Source organism: Solanum tuberosum, unplaced genomic scaffold (genome assembly GCF_000226075.1).
Source record: "Solanum tuberosum cultivar DM 1-3 516 R44 unplaced genomic scaffold, SolTub_3.0 scf00575, whole genome shotgun sequence".
NCBI lineage: Eukaryota > Viridiplantae > Streptophyta > Magnoliopsida > Solanales > Solanaceae > Solanum > Solanum tuberosum.
Genome location: NW_006239492.1, coordinates 89,095 through 106,723, shown reverse-complemented (window position 1 = coordinate 106,723; position 17,629 = coordinate 89,095). Strand labels below are relative to the sequence as shown.

Below are 17,629 nucleotides of genomic sequence, written 5' to 3'. Positions count from 1 at the left end.
TATGGATAATCGAGTTTGTTCTGTAAAGTAGTTCACTGATAGAGACATTACAGTTAAATGGAGTCCTACAAGAACACAAAACAACAAAGGAAGAAAACAAATCTAATAAAATATCATAAACCACTTGCGCCAGAATAACTCCACAGATATTGTTAATTTTCCGCAAGACAAATTACTCTATGGAAAATATCAATTTAATTTCAAATTAAGGAGTTGTGAGTGGATTACGGGTATCTAATTACTTGTTTTTTTAAAACATATGTTAGCTAAAGAGTATCTGCGATTAAATTTATTTGCATGCCTTTCGCTTTACCTTCCTTCCTAACCTTACTCGATCCAATAGTTCGATCCTCACCTTTTTGACCAAGTAAAATAATATATATGGATCGATCAATTTAACTTTGACTATCTACTGAGGATCTGATCTTCACATTAATCCAAGATTACTGCTTGGACCAAGTAAAACAAGATATATAGATCGATCAAGTTAAATTGGACTATCTAGTGATTTATAATTTAACTTATCCTTAATTATCTTTATTTTGGATTAGAAGTTCACAGCCTGGATATACATAAATATGGTGCATGCGAACGTGATACTAATCTACACTTATCAATGAGTACAATTAGTGAGAAACAAAGATAGTTTAGGTGGTTACGTTTTATTGCGTCTCCATCAATATAATGTCAAATCAAAGATCAAATAATGGTAATTATGCATAATTAAACTGGTTAATGCATTATTTGTGAATTGCACTTATGGGTCCATGTTTGTGGGTGCAACATCCAACAGGTGTGCCCCTGATTTAGAAAATACTTGCGTATATAATTCAACACCACTACTTTGATGCCGTTTCTTTTCCACTAACTAAGATAAAGAGCTGTCATGGTTGATACTGTTATTAATAATTAGAAGATGCCTCGATTTGTCACTAATAAGGTACTTCACTTTTATCACTAGACAATACTAAGAAAAAAATATTTAATCTTATTTTATGTAACATACTTTCCCTTTTATAATATCTGATTTCTCTTAAAAACAATTTTATTTTAGCATCTCAATTTAAGCTTAATATTGTTTTTTTACCACATTAATCTCTTTTTACATTTATAAAGTAATGATAATGGTGGAAATTGATAGTTACTTATTTTTAAATTTTTTAAATGACAATTATTTGGATTTTATATTTTTATCAAGATGACAAGTAAAATAGATCGAAATAAAGTTAGATATGAGTGGTCTTGTCAAGCAATAAACTGTCTGCTTAATAGTGTAAGAAAAAGCAAATTGATGTGTTAAACTTTGAATGTGTCAAATATAAACCGATTTGGTTAAAAAGCATAATTCCAAAACTCAAAAGATATGGAATATCATGAAGATACTTTCATACTGTCCTACAGGTAACTTCTTCTAATCTTTTTTGGCCTTTATCTTTCTCTCTTTTCTCTTCGGAATATAATACCAAAAAAGGGGAAATGTAAACTCCAGGAGAAAACATGAGAAACGTTTGTTAATAATTAACATAGTGAAATAACCTATCTATCTTTGTGAGGCAGTGATTAGTAAGGATCGCGTATATTTTATCTTTTTCAGACTCTATTGTTTTTGTGCTTCTTTGGCGAAAAGAATAATAATTTTCATGTGTTTAGTTCTTTATATCTTGACTCCTTTTGTAAAATATTTGATTTCGCCACTCGGGCCTAAACTATTTATTCTGTCAAGTAAATTGTTACAATGAAAAAGATTGGAGAGAAGGTTAACTTGTACTCCTTCCGTTTCACAAAGAATGACCTCTTTTTCTTTTTAGTCAGTTTCAAAAAAATGACATCTTTCCTTTTTTGATAACATTTTACTTTTTGCTTTCCACGTGACATGTTTAAGACCACAAGATTAAGGGCAATTTTATACATTTGACATAACTTTAATTTATGACCACAAGATTCAAAAGTCTTCTTTAATTTCTTAAACTTCGTGCCAAGTCAAACCAGACCAATTTTTTTGAAACGGAGGGAGTAGTAATCATATATATTTAATTTGAGTTACTTTTCATTTGAATTTAATTAAATGATATACATTGTTGATATAAAATCTATTTTTTACACTGTTTGAAAAGAAGACAAATTACCTGCTACTATAAATAAACATAACGTTAATCTTTCATATTTTTTATTTTTTTTAAATGGTGTTGAGGTTTATGAGGAGAATAGCTGGAGGTGTTGATAGATAAGGAAAGTTGATAAAGATAGGGGGTGGGGATTGATTGATTGATTTTAAATGATGGAAAAGTTGTGGACAATGGGATTCTTCAAACAATGGACTACGAATGAGACAGCTGCTTGGCCTTTCGTTTAACGCTTCCTATCCTTTCTTGCTTTGTGGCTATCCAACAAATAAAAGGGAAAATACGCGGATAAGCAAAAATATATTAATTAATTAACCAACATAATTATAATTTGAATTAATTAGGGCTTTCAGCTCAATTTTAGTTGTAATCGTGTCACTTATACATATACAAATATATATGTATACCAATTACATATATATAATTATCTGACAGATATATATATACAGTATGCTTCTCTCGCTCGCTTCTCTCCTCCCTCTCCCAATCTTGCTCGTCTCCCTCCTCCCTCTGTCAATCTCGCTCGCCAGATATACATATACAATTCGCCTCTCTGCCCTCTCTCAATCTCGCTCGCGTCTCTCCTCCCTCTATCAATCTCGCTGCTTCTCTCCTCCCTCTAACAAGTAGCTATGAATCGTAATTAACAAGTTATATCTATGGAGCATCATTAAGTTATTTTTATGTGGTTATATGCGAAAATTCCCCTAAATAAAAAAATAATAAGTAATAAATAAATAAATAAAAATAATATATATATATATATATATTTTATTTTTTATTTTTTATTTTTATATATCAAATAAATTCACATATTTGGATATACACCTATTGTATGTGTATATATTTTTATATGGGTGTCAGTTTTCGATATAAGTATAAGATACAAATTATGATTAAATTATAATTTGGATTCTCATTTTATAACTTGTAATTAAAATGTCTGATCATTTGAGATTTTTCTAAAAGAATATTTAATTTGAAGTAAATATCTTATGTGTATATATTTTTTATATGAGCACTGGTCCACATAAAAAGCATAACGTACCACATATATTTGATGTTCCTACCTATAACTCAACTAAAAATCAAATCAAAGTCCTATCATATTGTGGTTTTCAAGCCAACTTGAATGACTTTATGACTTATTTTTGTTATTTTAGCTTAAAACAAATGTTTATAAGTATTTTTTTTGTTTGATCCAAACACTACAAAATTACTTTAAAATTATTTTAACTTAAAAATATCTAAAATAAATCAATTCAAACAAGTTATTAATATGTTCAAAGGGTTGTTATAGCAATATATCCATCAGGAGTCGCGAGCGTTTCGTCCCATTCTTGGGCCTATGGGTGGTAGCCCAACAAAATAGGGATATGATTTACCAGTCCACTTGCCAACAATTTCATAGGGATTTAGGACCCGTTTGGTCCCAAATATATTTGAGAAAAAAAATTGAGAAATGGTGTTTGGATATATAACTTGTCATTAATTGATAAATATATTTGTCAAGTATCCCAAGTTCCCAAAGACTAAAAAATAAAATAAAATTTGGGCTAAGTTATAGTATTTGAGATTATTTTTTTAAAAAAAATTTACTCCAAACTTTTATATTTTATAAAAATTACTCATCATTTGTTAATTTCAACTAACATTATTTACCAAATTACTATATTAATAACTAATAACTAATCATCTTTGCTACCTATACAGAACATGACAAAAAAAGAACATTTTGTTTTTAATGGGTAAAAATTTATCATGAATCAATGACAAGTTTGAGTGTGCGATTAATGTATTGCTCTTGCCCATATTGATTTTTTTTTTTGTTGATTGTTATCAATTATGTTATAAGGTTATTTTTTGACGGAACATGTTCATTATAAAACGACAATACAAACTTAAAGATATTTTAAATATTTTTTAGAACTTATGAGTATAAATCATATTTTTTGAATAGTCAAATATTTCTTCCAAAATTTATGACCAAACATATGATGATTTCAACCAAAACAGATTTCTAAGAATATTTTAAAATTTGGGCCAAACACTAGCTTAATTTGTACCTTTTTTTTTTTTTTAAAGTTCAACTACTACCCGTCCTCCGCTTATTCTTCAAAATCTTTGTTCGGTATAAAGTAACAGAGATTTTATGTCTCTTATTATATTGTATGTAAAATCCCCATAAAGGTTTATTTATTTTTGGGTTGATTTTAGATTAAAAATATATTATTTAGACTAAGGTGCTATGAGCCAAATAAAATAAAGGTACCATAAGTGAGACATCAAGCCAAAATAGGTACTATGAGTGAAAGGCAAAGTCAAAATCAAACTTCACTCACTCAAGGTACCATGAGTGGAACTCCCCCTCAAACTCCAATTTGAGACAAAAATATCTAAAGTTTGGCCTTGTCATCAAGGCTATAAGTTTATACAAAAATGTGTTTTTGGCAAGACTATATATTGAAGCCTTGCCACAATTTCAGTAAAAAAAAAAAATGTCCCGTGTTTTTCCTTGTCAGGTTCATAAGTTAAAGTAAAAAATGTTCGAAGTTGACCTTGACAAATCACACCAAATTTAGATTAAAATGTCTGATATCTAGGGTTCACAAGACCACATTTTAGTCAAAAAAAATCTAAAAGCAAACACAAATTTTCAACTTCAGTTATGTATGCCTAAAGTTTGCGATTCTTTTTTTGACTTTTGGTATAAATTAAACGATAGTCACAAAATTTAACAGAAGGATTGACCACTGTGCAAACGATAGTAGTTTCTTTTCTAAAAATTACTCTAAATATGATTTTTGATGAATACAATTAGATAAATATCATATAAATATATATTCATTAAGGGTGGAATGCTTTATCTTTACACCATAGGACTTAACAACAAAAGTAACCTTTCATTTTAAGTCAAAGGGAAAATACACCTCCTTTCAAAAGGGACTCAACAATAAATTTGCAAGCATGTCAATTAATAAGAAGAAAGCAACATGCATACTCGTTAAGAAAACTTGTAAAATACGGCAGTTTCTCCCTACCAATTGCCAATGGTTTAGGATCATACCGACCATATCCAAACAGCCAAACTCACATTAATGGCGCGGCCAAACACTTTCACAAATTTAAGTAACCTTTCACCTAAAGTCACCCAACCAACATAAGTATCTATAATTTCTACCACATACAACCACTGGCTTTAAAATAAATACGTTTATATATATTTCTCGATCATTATTGTATATTAACTAATCAATAAAAATATTTATTGATACTAATTTAAGTTTAAATAAAACTCTGTGTATATGCCTCTCTAAGTTTGAAATTTGATCGTTATCTGACGTATGTTCAATATGAATTTGGCTTCATAATACGAACAAATACCTACTACATGCACGTGCTTATGGCATGATCCGTTGCATATGGAACTGTGATAGCGTTGCGTTACAGTGACAAAATTAGGTTGCATGGATTTTGCCGTTTGGGTTTATTAGTGGTACTAATTACAAGTTGACTAAAACATTATATTAGTACAATTAATAAAATTAGAAGTGTTTAAATGTGACAGCAAATGGCTTTTTTGCGTGTGGATAAAATTGTATATGGCATCACATCAATTGGGCCCTAGATGGGTTAATCTTGCATCACTACAAATATTAACCATCACTATCATGCTTAATTAGTACTTATTATTTTGTTGTTTTGGAACTAATCCAAAATTTAAGGTTCTATATTTATAATATATGCCATACATATATAACATGGATGCTTCCACTATAATGGAAATGCACGAATATGTAATATATATAATTTTGTCTACTTTTTCAACATAAAAACTTTGTCAAACATCATCAATTTGATAGTGTCCCATGTTAATAAACTTTGAAGTTCAAGATTTAAAGACAACCTGACAACCTTCTTATTCATTCATCAATTTATCGTTACGTTTAGGCAAAATTCTTCTGTAAACCCAAAGCTTACTTATTGTTATTTTATCTAATAACCTTTTTTTTTCTTAGTGAAAGTGAGAAGCAATTCAAATAAAAATAATGTAAACGATTTATTTAAAATTAAATGATTTTTATACATAATTAACTACATAAATATGTTCAAAAGGGTACCATTGTCTTCTAAATTGATACATTTCATTCATTAATATATTATGAAATTATACCTGATAAGAATAAAATATATTTTCATTACTTGAATTTCAACTTTTTTAAACCATGCAAAATTAATATCATACGAACAGAAATAAACAGAAGAAGAAAGAAAGATTAAAAAAATATTTACAACCCTATGCTTTTTACGTGATCTAATTTATAAAATATATATTATTTTCAATCACATTTGATAAATGCCTAACTTTCTTAGAAAAACAAAAACTCAAAGAAAATAGTGCATGTGGGCTATTTTATTATATATTTCGAGTTTAGTGAATTTCGACCCCTCCAATTTATAACTTTCGAATTTTCCGCCCTCCAATTCTCCATCAAACAATAACATCATTACCCTTGTTTCTCCGCTGAGAAGCTCTTCTTCTCTCTCTACCCCTCTCTTACAGTTCTCTCTCTCTATCTCTTCTCTCGATCTTTACGGCTTCAATATCTCTACCTTTTGATCTTCAAAAGCCTGGGTTTTGTTGACTCCTCTCACTATTTCGCTACCAAACCTTACCTCTCGATTCACTTTTGGGCTTACAGATCTGTTTTTCGTTCAATATGTTTTGGAAGCTCACACATCTGTCCTGTTCGCCGGTAAGTACTGGATATGGATTTATCTAGCTCTAATGCTTTCCTTGTTGTATTTCAATTATACGAACAAATTTGCTTCTGGAGATTTGAATTTTTTAAGCATTTTATCAGTATTTTTTCCCCAATTTGTGTTGGATTCGTGTGTTACTTGTGTTCGGGTTTAACTTTCGTGCTCTGTGCTCATTTATGACTGGGAGAAATCTGGTGTAAAAATTTGTGGTTTACTTCTCAGTTTTGTTTAATTCTGTGTTGTTCGGTATATTTAATTACTGTAGCTTCACTTAACTTGGTTGAGTAATTTGTTTTCCTTTTCCGTAACTTCTAATATAATTGAAGTGATGATATTTTTTTGTTAAGCAATATTTGATGGCTGAATCAAGTTTGTTAGAAAATGCTGTGGGATTCGTAAGAGAATGGTTTCATGAAGCGAATTCAACATCATTACGTTCAAATCCAAATATAGGAAGCAATTAGAACTGTTTTGTTGTGTATGTTTATTAGATAAATTCCAATATTCTATTTCTTCTATTTAGAATGTACAACATTGATGAGGGTCTATATTATTAGTAAGGTGTTTGGATATGGAGTATTCTCAGAATTGTTAATTCTTGATCGCACCGGTAATTGTCACCTGCTCAGCAGATTCTCTCATTATGCAACTTTCAAATGTGCAATGATCTTCGAGAGGGCACATCATTTTATAGCCCTTTTTATTGTATTATATGGAAAGTTGCGTTATTCTTCTCAATGTTGGGCCATTTATTTTGAGGCAAAATGTCTGTTCATCTTTCTTGTTGTTAAATTAACTGCAATATTTATTCATTATGTTTACTGATAAAAAAGTGCAATCTTTATTTCGTGGCTCTGAGCTTTGATTATCATTCAAACTTGATGTTCTAACTGTTAAAATATATTGCCGTGTACATTAGGTTGAAGAAGTGTTAGACAAGGAAAACTTCACATTGGAAGAGCTTCTTGATGAAGAAGAGATAATCCAAGAATGCAAAGCTTTGAATAGCCGCTTGATAAATTTGTAAACTTCCTCGCAGCTTTAGCTTATTATTTTAAAATCTGCAGTGCAGTTGATGGTTTCAGTTTGATAATTAATTGACATACTGTTTCCAGGGATGTAATTAATATCCTTACTAAATATTAGTTCCATTAATAATTTCGAAGTTCATTGAGAGACTACGATTTTGTGGTTTCAGTTTGAGAGATAGAGCTCAGGTTGAGCAGTTGCTGCGATACATTGTTGAAGTGCCTTCTGAGGATGCCGATAGCAAATGGAAGTTTAAGTAAGTTATGACATAACCAAGCTTCAATTATCATGTCATTATTTATTAAATGTACACGTTCATCCAATATATGAAAATCTGGAAGTACTTCTGAATGCTATTTCATTCTGTAGGTTTCCTTTCATCGCATGTGAGATATTCACTTGTGAAATTGATGTCATCCTTAAGACCTTAGTGGACGATGAAGAGGTACTGTACTCACAAGATGTAATTTTATGCACAAAAGATGCAGTTGTTCTGCTCTGATAATTTGGTCATTTTTCTATTGTGGTGCAGCTAATGGATTTGCTCTTTTCATTCTTGGAGACCGATCGTCCTCATTGTGCGTTACTTGCTGGGTATTTTAGTAAGGTATACTTTGATTCATCTACATCTGCCGTGTATGAAAAAATTCCTTTGTGCTATGTTGTTGAAATGTCATTTGGCTGATATTTTACATGGGTTTGATGCACACAGGTTGTGGTGTGCCTCATGTTGCGGAAGACTATTCCACTTATGAATTATGTCCAGGTTGGCATGATAAATTCTATGTATTTGGTACTTTGTACAGGCAATTTATATTTGTAGTGATCATTTTTAGCTTCTTTTTTCCTATGCAAATGCATGATGTGCTTGCTAAGATATGTTTTATCTGGTTAAAGACATATATGCTAGTAGAAGGATAAGTCAAGGTGTGCGAAAGCAAAAAAAAAAAGAAACTAACTTTGTTTGGGAATTGAGGCATATGTAATTGATTGATTTTTCCGGCAAAGAAACAAAAGAAAATATTGTTTGCCAATTGAAGATTATGCATGTCGAATCTTTAACAAACTCTAGGAACAACGTTAAAGAAGTTTGACTAGTATGATGTGATGAGCTAGTTCTATTTCTATCACATAAAGATGAAGATTATATAGTTAGGCAGTAGTTCAAAAAGAAGGCTGGGGGATTGATTTACTTGTTACATATACATGGATCTTATGTCAAACATAACCTGATTGTCTATGAGACATTTTCTTCCTGATGATGAAGGTTAACTAAATAGCGTGATGTTAACTTATAGAATCTTTAACAAACTCTAGGGGCAATGTTAAAGAAGTTTGACAAGTATGATGTGATGAGCTAGTTCTATTTCTATCACATAAAGATTAAGATTATATAGTTAGGCAGCAGTTCGAAAAGAAGGCTGGGGGATTGGTTTACTCGTTACATCTACATGGATCTTATGTCAAACATAACCTGACTGTCTATGAGACATGTTCTTCCTGATGATGAAGGTTAACTAAATAGCGTGATGTGAACTTATAAACATAATGTCATTCTTCATGTTATTTTCATGTTTGAAGCAACTTTATTTTTAGTGGTAACCATTGCATCTCCTTGATGCCTTTCTAATATGATTCAATTACTTCACTAAAAAAATTGTGGTGACTTCAATGTTTACTCAACTATTTACGTTACAACTTACAACTATAGATGGTGCCCCTCTTGGAATAAATTTTGCTTCAAGCCTCTTGATTATGTGAGGTATATTGGAGAAATGCTGACATAGAAATGAAGTTGATTTTATGTAGAGCACAGCTTTATGACACAGAGATTCTAGGTGTTTCTGCTTTTTTTCCTCTTCCCCCTTCTAATAATCTGTATTTACATTGTTTCTTTTTGGTTGCAGACCCATCATGATGTTTTCCGCCAGATGGTGGATTTGATTGGTATTACATCCATAATGGAGGTTTGTAGCCTGGTTTTCCATTTTACCATTGACTACTATCTTTTTTATTTATGCTTCATTATTTGAAAATAGATTGAGAATTACTTAGCAAGAAAAAACATTTTTCTCTGATGAGCTTTTTCTTATAGGTTTTGGTGCGACTTGTAGGCGCTGATATTTACCCGAACACTAAGGATGTCATGCAATGGCTGGCTGACAGCAATTTATTAGAAATGATTGTGGATAAATTGAGCCCCTCTGTAAGTCCAAAATAGATAATGTTTTTTTTGCTTTGGTTATAGTGATATATAATATACTATGATTGAAATTATATAGATTGTCTATATATTGGGCATGTGGACTGTGGTGCATTAAGTACCTACGATTTTTCTGACATGATTCTGTCATTGTATTTTATCATTTGTTGTCTCCCTGTTTAATGTTATTTGTTGACAGTTTACTAGTGATCTATTACTGCTCGATTTACTGGTTTAAATGCTGGTTTGCTGCTTACTGAACAGTAAGCAAAGCGTGAAATGACTTCCTTGACTTGGGAGCAGCAGGAGCGGTGATGTGCTTATATAGTTGATAGGAATTTTCTACTTTTAAGGCGCTAAGTTAAACGAAATTCCATCCGATTTCAGGAGATAGGACATACTACTATAGTTGATAGGAATTACCAATACCTGAGGCACTTAAATTAGATACAAAAACCTCTCAATTTTTTAGTTGCATGTTCCTTTAAGCTACACTGTAGATCATTTGAACTGGCTTTATTTCTGCCATCCTTTTCTTAATGATTGCGGATCACAGTCCTGATGTCAGGATGGCTAAATGCGATTGAATGATCTAGTCTTCTACTAAGTTGCTTTTGGCACACTTAGCTTAGAACATTTTTGATGTTGTGTTCTATTGTCCAGAGTTCTCCAGAAGTACATGCTAATGCAGCAGAGACTCTATGTACAATAACCCTAAATGCACCATCTCCTCTTGCTACTAAGCTATCCAGCCCAAGGTTTGTGGAACTTCCCTTGATATTTCCCTTAAAAGTTAGTTTTTTTACACTGCTGCTGATAGTAAATTATCATTTTTATTTCTACTGAGAATGAAATATCATCTGCACTTGTGCCAAGTAATTTATAACTGATAAGTTCTACAACTTTCTTTGGGTGTAGTTTTGTAGCAAGGATATTCAGTCATGCCCTTGAAGACTCACACTCAAAGTCCGCCCTTGTCCATTCATTATCTGTATGCATATCTTTGCTGGATCCTAAAAGATCAATTCCATCTCCCATGATGTATTCTTACCGCTGCCAGCATGTTTATGAGTCATCTGTGTGTGTCAATCCTGAGACTATAAGTGCAATGCTGCCCAATTTCGGTAACTTTCCTGTTTAGAAATATGTACGCATATTTGAATTGCTGCATACTTGTTCAAATGACTTTCTACCCTTTGGAAATTATATTAAAATTGTGTAGAAAGTGTGGGTAGTAACTAGTAAGGAAGTACGAACGCACAGAGCCATCAGATAACAGGCCACAGAAGAAACATAATGCTAATATTAGTGATTTTTGCTGATGATTTTTCTGTCCCATCTCTCATTATGAAAGTTAATATATGTCATATTTGACACAGGCAACTTGCTAAAGCTGTTGAATGTATCATCTGATGACAAAATTCTGCCTACAACATATGGTGAACTCAGGCCGCCTCTAGGGAAACATCGACTAAAGGTTTGCTTATTTGCATCTTAGAGAAAAAGAGTTAATCGTTTTTGTATCCATACCCAACTTTATAGCAATCCCTGAGAAGGATATGCCAAGCTAGAAGTTCATTGCTGTGGCGTTAGTTAATAGTTTTCAAGGATCAACTGTTCTTATGTGTTGCAAGCAGTTGTAAAGTCCACTTGTAAAACTTGGTGGATTTGTTGTCATGTATTTTCCAACTACTAATCTTTGGCTAGTAGCTGAGAAAAACATACTGACATGAAATCACATGTAATGCCTGTCTGCATCCACGAGGACTGTATTTATTGGGTTGATAATCTCGGCTGATTCTTCTTTTGTTTGTATCTTAGACCGGTTTTCTTCTTTATTGTAGATTGTGGAATTCATTTCTGTGCTGCTAAAAACTGGCAATGAAGTTGCAGAGGATGAATTGATCAGTTCTGGGACAATTGAGAGAGTCCTGGATCTCTTTTTTGAGTAAGATTCTGCCTATGCTCCTGTACTCTCGAACACGGTGTACAAAAGTGATTGATCTTGCATTGTTCACTTTCTTACTTGTTTCTTGTTTGATGTTCTAACAAGTTGGATAATTGCTGTATAGGTACGCATTTAACAATGCATTGCATCATCACGTAGAGAGTATAATAAACTCATGCTTGGAAAGCAGAAACAGTGTCCTGGTTGATCATCTTTTTGAAGACTGTAATTTGCTTGAAAAAATTCTTCAAACGGATAAACAGCCCACAGTTTCTGGCAGTGAAAGTCAGGTTGATTTTAGTGAAGTAACTGATTTCCTTCTCTTTGATGTTTATAGGTCTTGCAAATTTATGTCCTCTTGTTCTTTTATTGTTGTCTCTACTTTTTCTATGGAATATGAATATATTCAATAATAGCCTTGTATTCTCATTGCAAATAATGATTTAAAATGTTTAATTGTGCTTTTCAATTGATGCAGCCCACTTTTCCTGCTACTGGTAAACAAGCACCCCGATTGGGTAACATAGGGCATCTAACACGGATTGCTAACAAACTTGTACAGTTGGGAAGCGATGACAATCGCATTCGAGGACATCTAGAGGTGAGTGCTACGGTGATAGCCTTAAAATTTGTTACTTATACGTTTCATGGAAGTTTGATACTGAAGATTTCCAAATCTAATTGCCAAAAGGTCCTGAGGCTGTAACTGTTAGAACTTACTATGTATATCTAAGCAGTTATTTCTCAAGAGAGCTCCATGATGGATGCGGACAAATAATTCTGAACATACTATTCCCCAAAGTAGAAAAAAATATATAAGATTGAAGCTTGGTTTGTATTTGCGTTCTTGGGGAGGACTCAGTTCCATGGATTTTTACTATTTATGATTATAAATAAGGTTTTATTTAAGCAACAACAACAACATACCGAGTATAATCCCACAAAGTGGGGTCGGGGGAGGGTAAAGTACCTTTCCCCTACCTCAGAGGTAGAGGTAGAAAGGCTGTTTCCTATGGTTTTATCAAGCACTTATTTTTCTTCAAGAGTTGATATTCATTTTGTTAAACTAAAATCCACCCTCATTTTATTTTAATGGATGTATATTTTGAGTTGAGGGTCTATCGGAAACAACCTCTCTACCTTCATAAGGTAGGGGTAAGGCTGCGTACACACCACCCTCCCCAGACCCCACTTGTGCGTACACACCATTACTTTTCTCACTTTTTGTCGCTATTGTTGGCTTTTGATTATAATTGTGTAGCTGGGGTTGGCGCAAGATGGTTTTACATAGTATTCCCTTCAATTACTTTTATCTGGCATATGATTTTGTGCACAAGTTTCAGCTCCGCTTCTGCTAATGGGTTCTCTTTACTCCAGAAAAATATGGAATGGAGTGATTGGCACACTACTGTCTTACAGGAGCGTAATACACTCGAAAATGTCTATCGATGGGCTTGTGGGTATGCTTCTGCCTCTTCTGATTTAACTTGAACTTTTTGGGATGTTAGATTTTGATTTCTGTAATATGAGGTAGACCGTAACAAAATTTTGTTTGGATGAAGCAATAACTTGGGAAACGTACCTGGCATATTTTCATAAATATTATCACTGTCTCTAATAGTGGAAGTACATAATTTAGAAGAATAAATGAAGAGATGTTCAGGGTATGAGAGAACAAAGATATTTAAAGTAAGCAACTGCTTTAAAAAGTTCTCCCATATTATTTCTCTTCAGACAATAGACATACTGTTGGTGTCATAACAAGCACTCTCTTTGTTACTCTTTGTAGTTCAATGTTTGAATTTTCAAATATTAGGAGGGATTTAGAAAAATAGGTCAGATAAGAAATGGCTGGGTTAAGGTTGAATAAAGGGGATAAAGATGTGCTTTGTTGGTCTCAAGCTGACATGAATTGTCCTTTTATAAGTTGTAGTACTGCCTAGATCTCTTCCAAAATGGGCTAGTGGATTTCAACTGAATTTCTTAAAATCAAGAAGTGAAAAGCACCTTCGGAAATATACTTATAAAGTGATTGTAAGATGAGCTTATGTTTTTTCACCTCCTCTCATAGTCTTCCTTGGTTCCTGCAGCAAGTACAATAACAACTATGCCTCAATCCCTAGCTAGCTGGGGACGGTTAGCTGTGTGAATCCTTAATAGCATAAATGCTCTAAGGGTTCTCTAATAATACATACTCCAATGGTTATATCTCTAATATACTAAAGAGTTTTCTAGTTCGTGTCACCTATATATGGATTTTCAACTTTCTTTTTTGTGTATAAGCAGCCGGCCAACTGCATTACTAGATAGGACAAGAGACAGCGACGAGGAAGATGTTCATAACAGAGATTATGATGTAGCAGCTTTAGCAAATAATCTGAGCCAGGCATTCCAGTACACCATATATGATAATAATGGCGCTGAAGAGGTAAGCGTTGTATACCTTCTAGTTTGAGGATTGAGGGGTGTTGTTGTCTGTTGGTAGAGGAGGGCAAAAGGAATCCATGATCTCAGGGACAGTGCTCTGCAGCCCCAACTCAGCTTTTGGGCTGTGGATTGGGATTTAGTCTAGCTTTTGATTCCTTTGTGGTTTTTCTTGCATGTTAACAGGGTCATGGAGCTCTTGATCGAGATGATGAGGTAATAATGTTTTCCTTAGTTAACTTGTCTTCTTTTTTGATATGAAATGGAATAGTTAGATAGCATGGCGAACTGAAGACGAACTTGTGTGATATTCACTTATCTATTTTTCGGTATCATATGCCTTGGTGTTCATCACAATGCTACATTCATGTTACTGTAGGATGTATACTTTGATGATGAGTCTGCTGAAGTTGTCCTGAGGTTGGGAGATGAGCAAGGGAGGTGAGTTCTAGCTGTCCTGACTACAAAGTTATTATCATCTGTCAGTTTCTTGGCATCTGGTATTATCTGCACTTTTTATCATGTATAACAGTTTTTTTTTTAAACTTTTGCAGCAATTTGTTCACAAATTCGGATTGGTTTGCTTTTCGAGATGATAGAACTGGAGATGATCCCAAGAGTACCTCACCTACTGAAGTGATGGAAGACATTAACCTTAATGGAACAACAAATGGTGGTAATAGCAATAGTGATGATGAGGTGGTAGTTGGAGAGCAGGAGGAATTGGCTGAGAGAAAATCAGATGTAATGCCCAGTTCTAGTTCAGATGCCTTTAATGGAGTTGGTGGAGCCGATTCTGCTAATGGTGGAGATTTCAATCAACAAAAAGATAAAGCAGTTGTGTCAGGTGATGGGGGTTTCTTCCATTTTGAGAAGTCAGACAGTGATGACCCGTTTGGAGACAGGCCTATACCTGAATGGGTTGCATGGGGGAATGGCTCAGTTGGTGGATCCGTGAATCCCTTTGAAGATAATGGTGACTGTAGCGGAAATCTTGCAAATTCAGGGGAGGCAGTAACTCCCTCGATTAGTTCCACTTCTTGCAGTGGTGGAGAGTCTATTCCAAATGGCATATCTACATCTCCTGATTCTAACAAAAGTTCATCAGGATCTAATTCTAGTCAAAAAGCAGCAGCCCCTGTGCCTTCTTTGTTTGAAGAGGATGTTGAATTTGTTGGTGTAGAATTAGAGGGTACTGAAAAGGCAATGGAACATGCTCTTAAGGAGGGGATTGTTGGGGAAGCGGCTCCATTGAAAAGGAGCTTAGTCCCTAAGATGCCAGAAAAGGATAATACAGATGAGGGTGGGTCAGGAGTGAAAGAATTCAATGATGCAAACTATTGGAGAGTTGACCAAGAAGTCACAGTACAGGAATAACTGGGGAATTCAGTTGACCTTTATCTGAATTTAGAAACACAGCTGATACGCAGGGTACTCATTTTCAGTTTGGTGAGACTATACAGGTGTACAGTGTACTTTGTGTTTCAATTGGGATCGACACAAGGATAACATATTGGTTGTTACTGATTTTTTATTGTTCCACTCTGTCCAGGTTTCCTTTTCATTAGTGAAAATTTTGGTTTCTCAATTCTCAATATGGCATATTCATTCGAATTTTGGAGTCTTGTAGTAGTTGTGTGGATTCTGGAGTTATTTCAATTATCAATAACACTCTTTCTTTGCTAACTATCCAGTTAAAGGCACATTTGTGGGATGCTGATTGAAACGACTATCGTCCTGCTTGTCTGTCTCATGCTATGATTGGAATTTGGATGAAATTGTTCTATCTTCAGCGTGGGGGTTTCGATTGAATAGAGTCAAGGTAATTATATATAAAACCTGCCAGAATAGTTCATAGTTTTAGCTATTGGGTTAAATGTAGTAGGATGACAAAGGTCTAAATGATACACTTCTGGAAATGTAAAATTTATTTTCAAGAACTTGTGAAACAAATTTTTGATTTGAAGTTAAAAACTTGTGTTAACTTCAAATCAAGTCGTTCTTATAACTGTTTTTGTCTAAAGGTGATATGTAAGCCAATTCATCATAGGGACGGGATGAGGGCTAAAGAAAGAATCATAGATCAAGTTCTCTGCCGGAACTTCTAAATTACAGGTTGAGATTGTAACTTAATTTAAATACATTAATTTCAGGTCAGCTTAATCAAAAGTAGTAGCTTGAATTCTTACTGTCTTTAGTCTGAAGTAGCATCATCAAGAATATCTTACCTCGGAGCTATGAAAGTGAAGAGTTCAAATATGCGTATAGGTATCAGGTAACCCCTCTTTCGGGCTACAGACGATTCCGTACATCCCCGAATGTACTCTTAAACTACCAAGACAAATTCCCTCCCCCCTCAAATATTTTGAAAAAAAGGATAGTGTGTGTAAGTATATTAATTTTACTTAAATACTCAAATTATGATATGTTCAAATAAATATATAACCACATAATAACGTTTTTTATTCAATATTTTTGAGTCATATTGAACTTTCTTGTGTGTTCACAAACTAATATATAAAAAGGTTAATCACATAAAATATGTTTCTTTCTATAATTAGACACATCATCACTTATCATCAATTGAAATATGTATGAGGTTTTATGACTTATTAAATCTAATACATGTAACTAAATGCGCCTTTTCAAAATTTTGAGTCTCAAGTGTTTAACAAAAACACTATTTACTTAACTTGAACTAAATATTCTGTCCTTTTCTTTGAAGGACAATAACGTAATTACCTGTTACGAGTAACCACGGTAAAAATACTAGAGTTTTAACATTCTATGGGTAAAGAGATATAAACGTATATATCGCGAGTTGAGACCACAATATCTCGGGAGAAATGGGTTAGCTTTATCCAAAAAAGATTTAAAAAAAAAAAAGAATAATTAGAGACGTACACGTCTAATTGTGTTGCCGTTTTATGCCCCAAAATAGGGTGGGGGTGGGGTCCGCCACACGAATTGAATTGTCACCAAATCTATGTCGTTTAGTGGTCCCTATCTTAAATAACAAAAAATTTAGATAACGACTATTTTTAGCTCAACTAAAATTATTTTCGAATTTTTTTTTAAAAAAATATTACTTAGTATATACATAAAATATAAATAATTTATATCTTAAGTATGTTAGAC

General features: G+C 33.2%; 1 protein-coding gene across 3 annotated transcripts; it reads left to right on the top strand.

Moving 5' to 3' along the window:
* The first annotated feature begins 6,576 nt into the window (after window positions 1-6,576).
* LOC102599579 (serine/threonine-protein phosphatase 6 regulatory subunit 3-like) lies at window positions 6,577-16,961 on the top strand. 3 transcript variants are annotated; one of them, XR_368802.2, is made up of 21 exons: window positions 6,577-6,880; window positions 7,807-7,910; window positions 8,086-8,172; window positions 8,286-8,361; window positions 8,449-8,523; window positions 8,629-8,682; window positions 9,824-9,883; window positions 10,012-10,122; window positions 10,783-10,877; window positions 11,038-11,243; window positions 11,499-11,596; window positions 11,964-12,067; window positions 12,192-12,357; window positions 12,546-12,668; window positions 13,445-13,527; window positions 14,354-14,495; window positions 14,678-14,707; window positions 14,871-14,932; window positions 15,046-15,940; window positions 16,186-16,313; window positions 16,645-16,961. XR_368802.2 is itself a non-coding variant. In XM_006365671.2 (19 exons), exons 1-19 carry the CDS (start codon window positions 6,845-6,847, stop codon window positions 15,866-15,868), a joined length of 2,535 nt encoding a protein of 844 aa, XP_006365733.1. In that variant the 5' UTR covers window positions 6,577-6,844; the 3' UTR covers window positions 15,869-16,475. The 3 variants fall into 3 exon arrangements, 1 of the variants encoding a protein (XP_006365733.1); XR_368801.2 differs by having other exon boundaries at window positions 15,046-16,043; XM_006365671.2 differs by lacking the exon at window positions 16,645-16,961 and having other exon boundaries at window positions 15,046-16,475.
* Window positions 16,962-17,629: the final 668 nt, after the last annotated feature.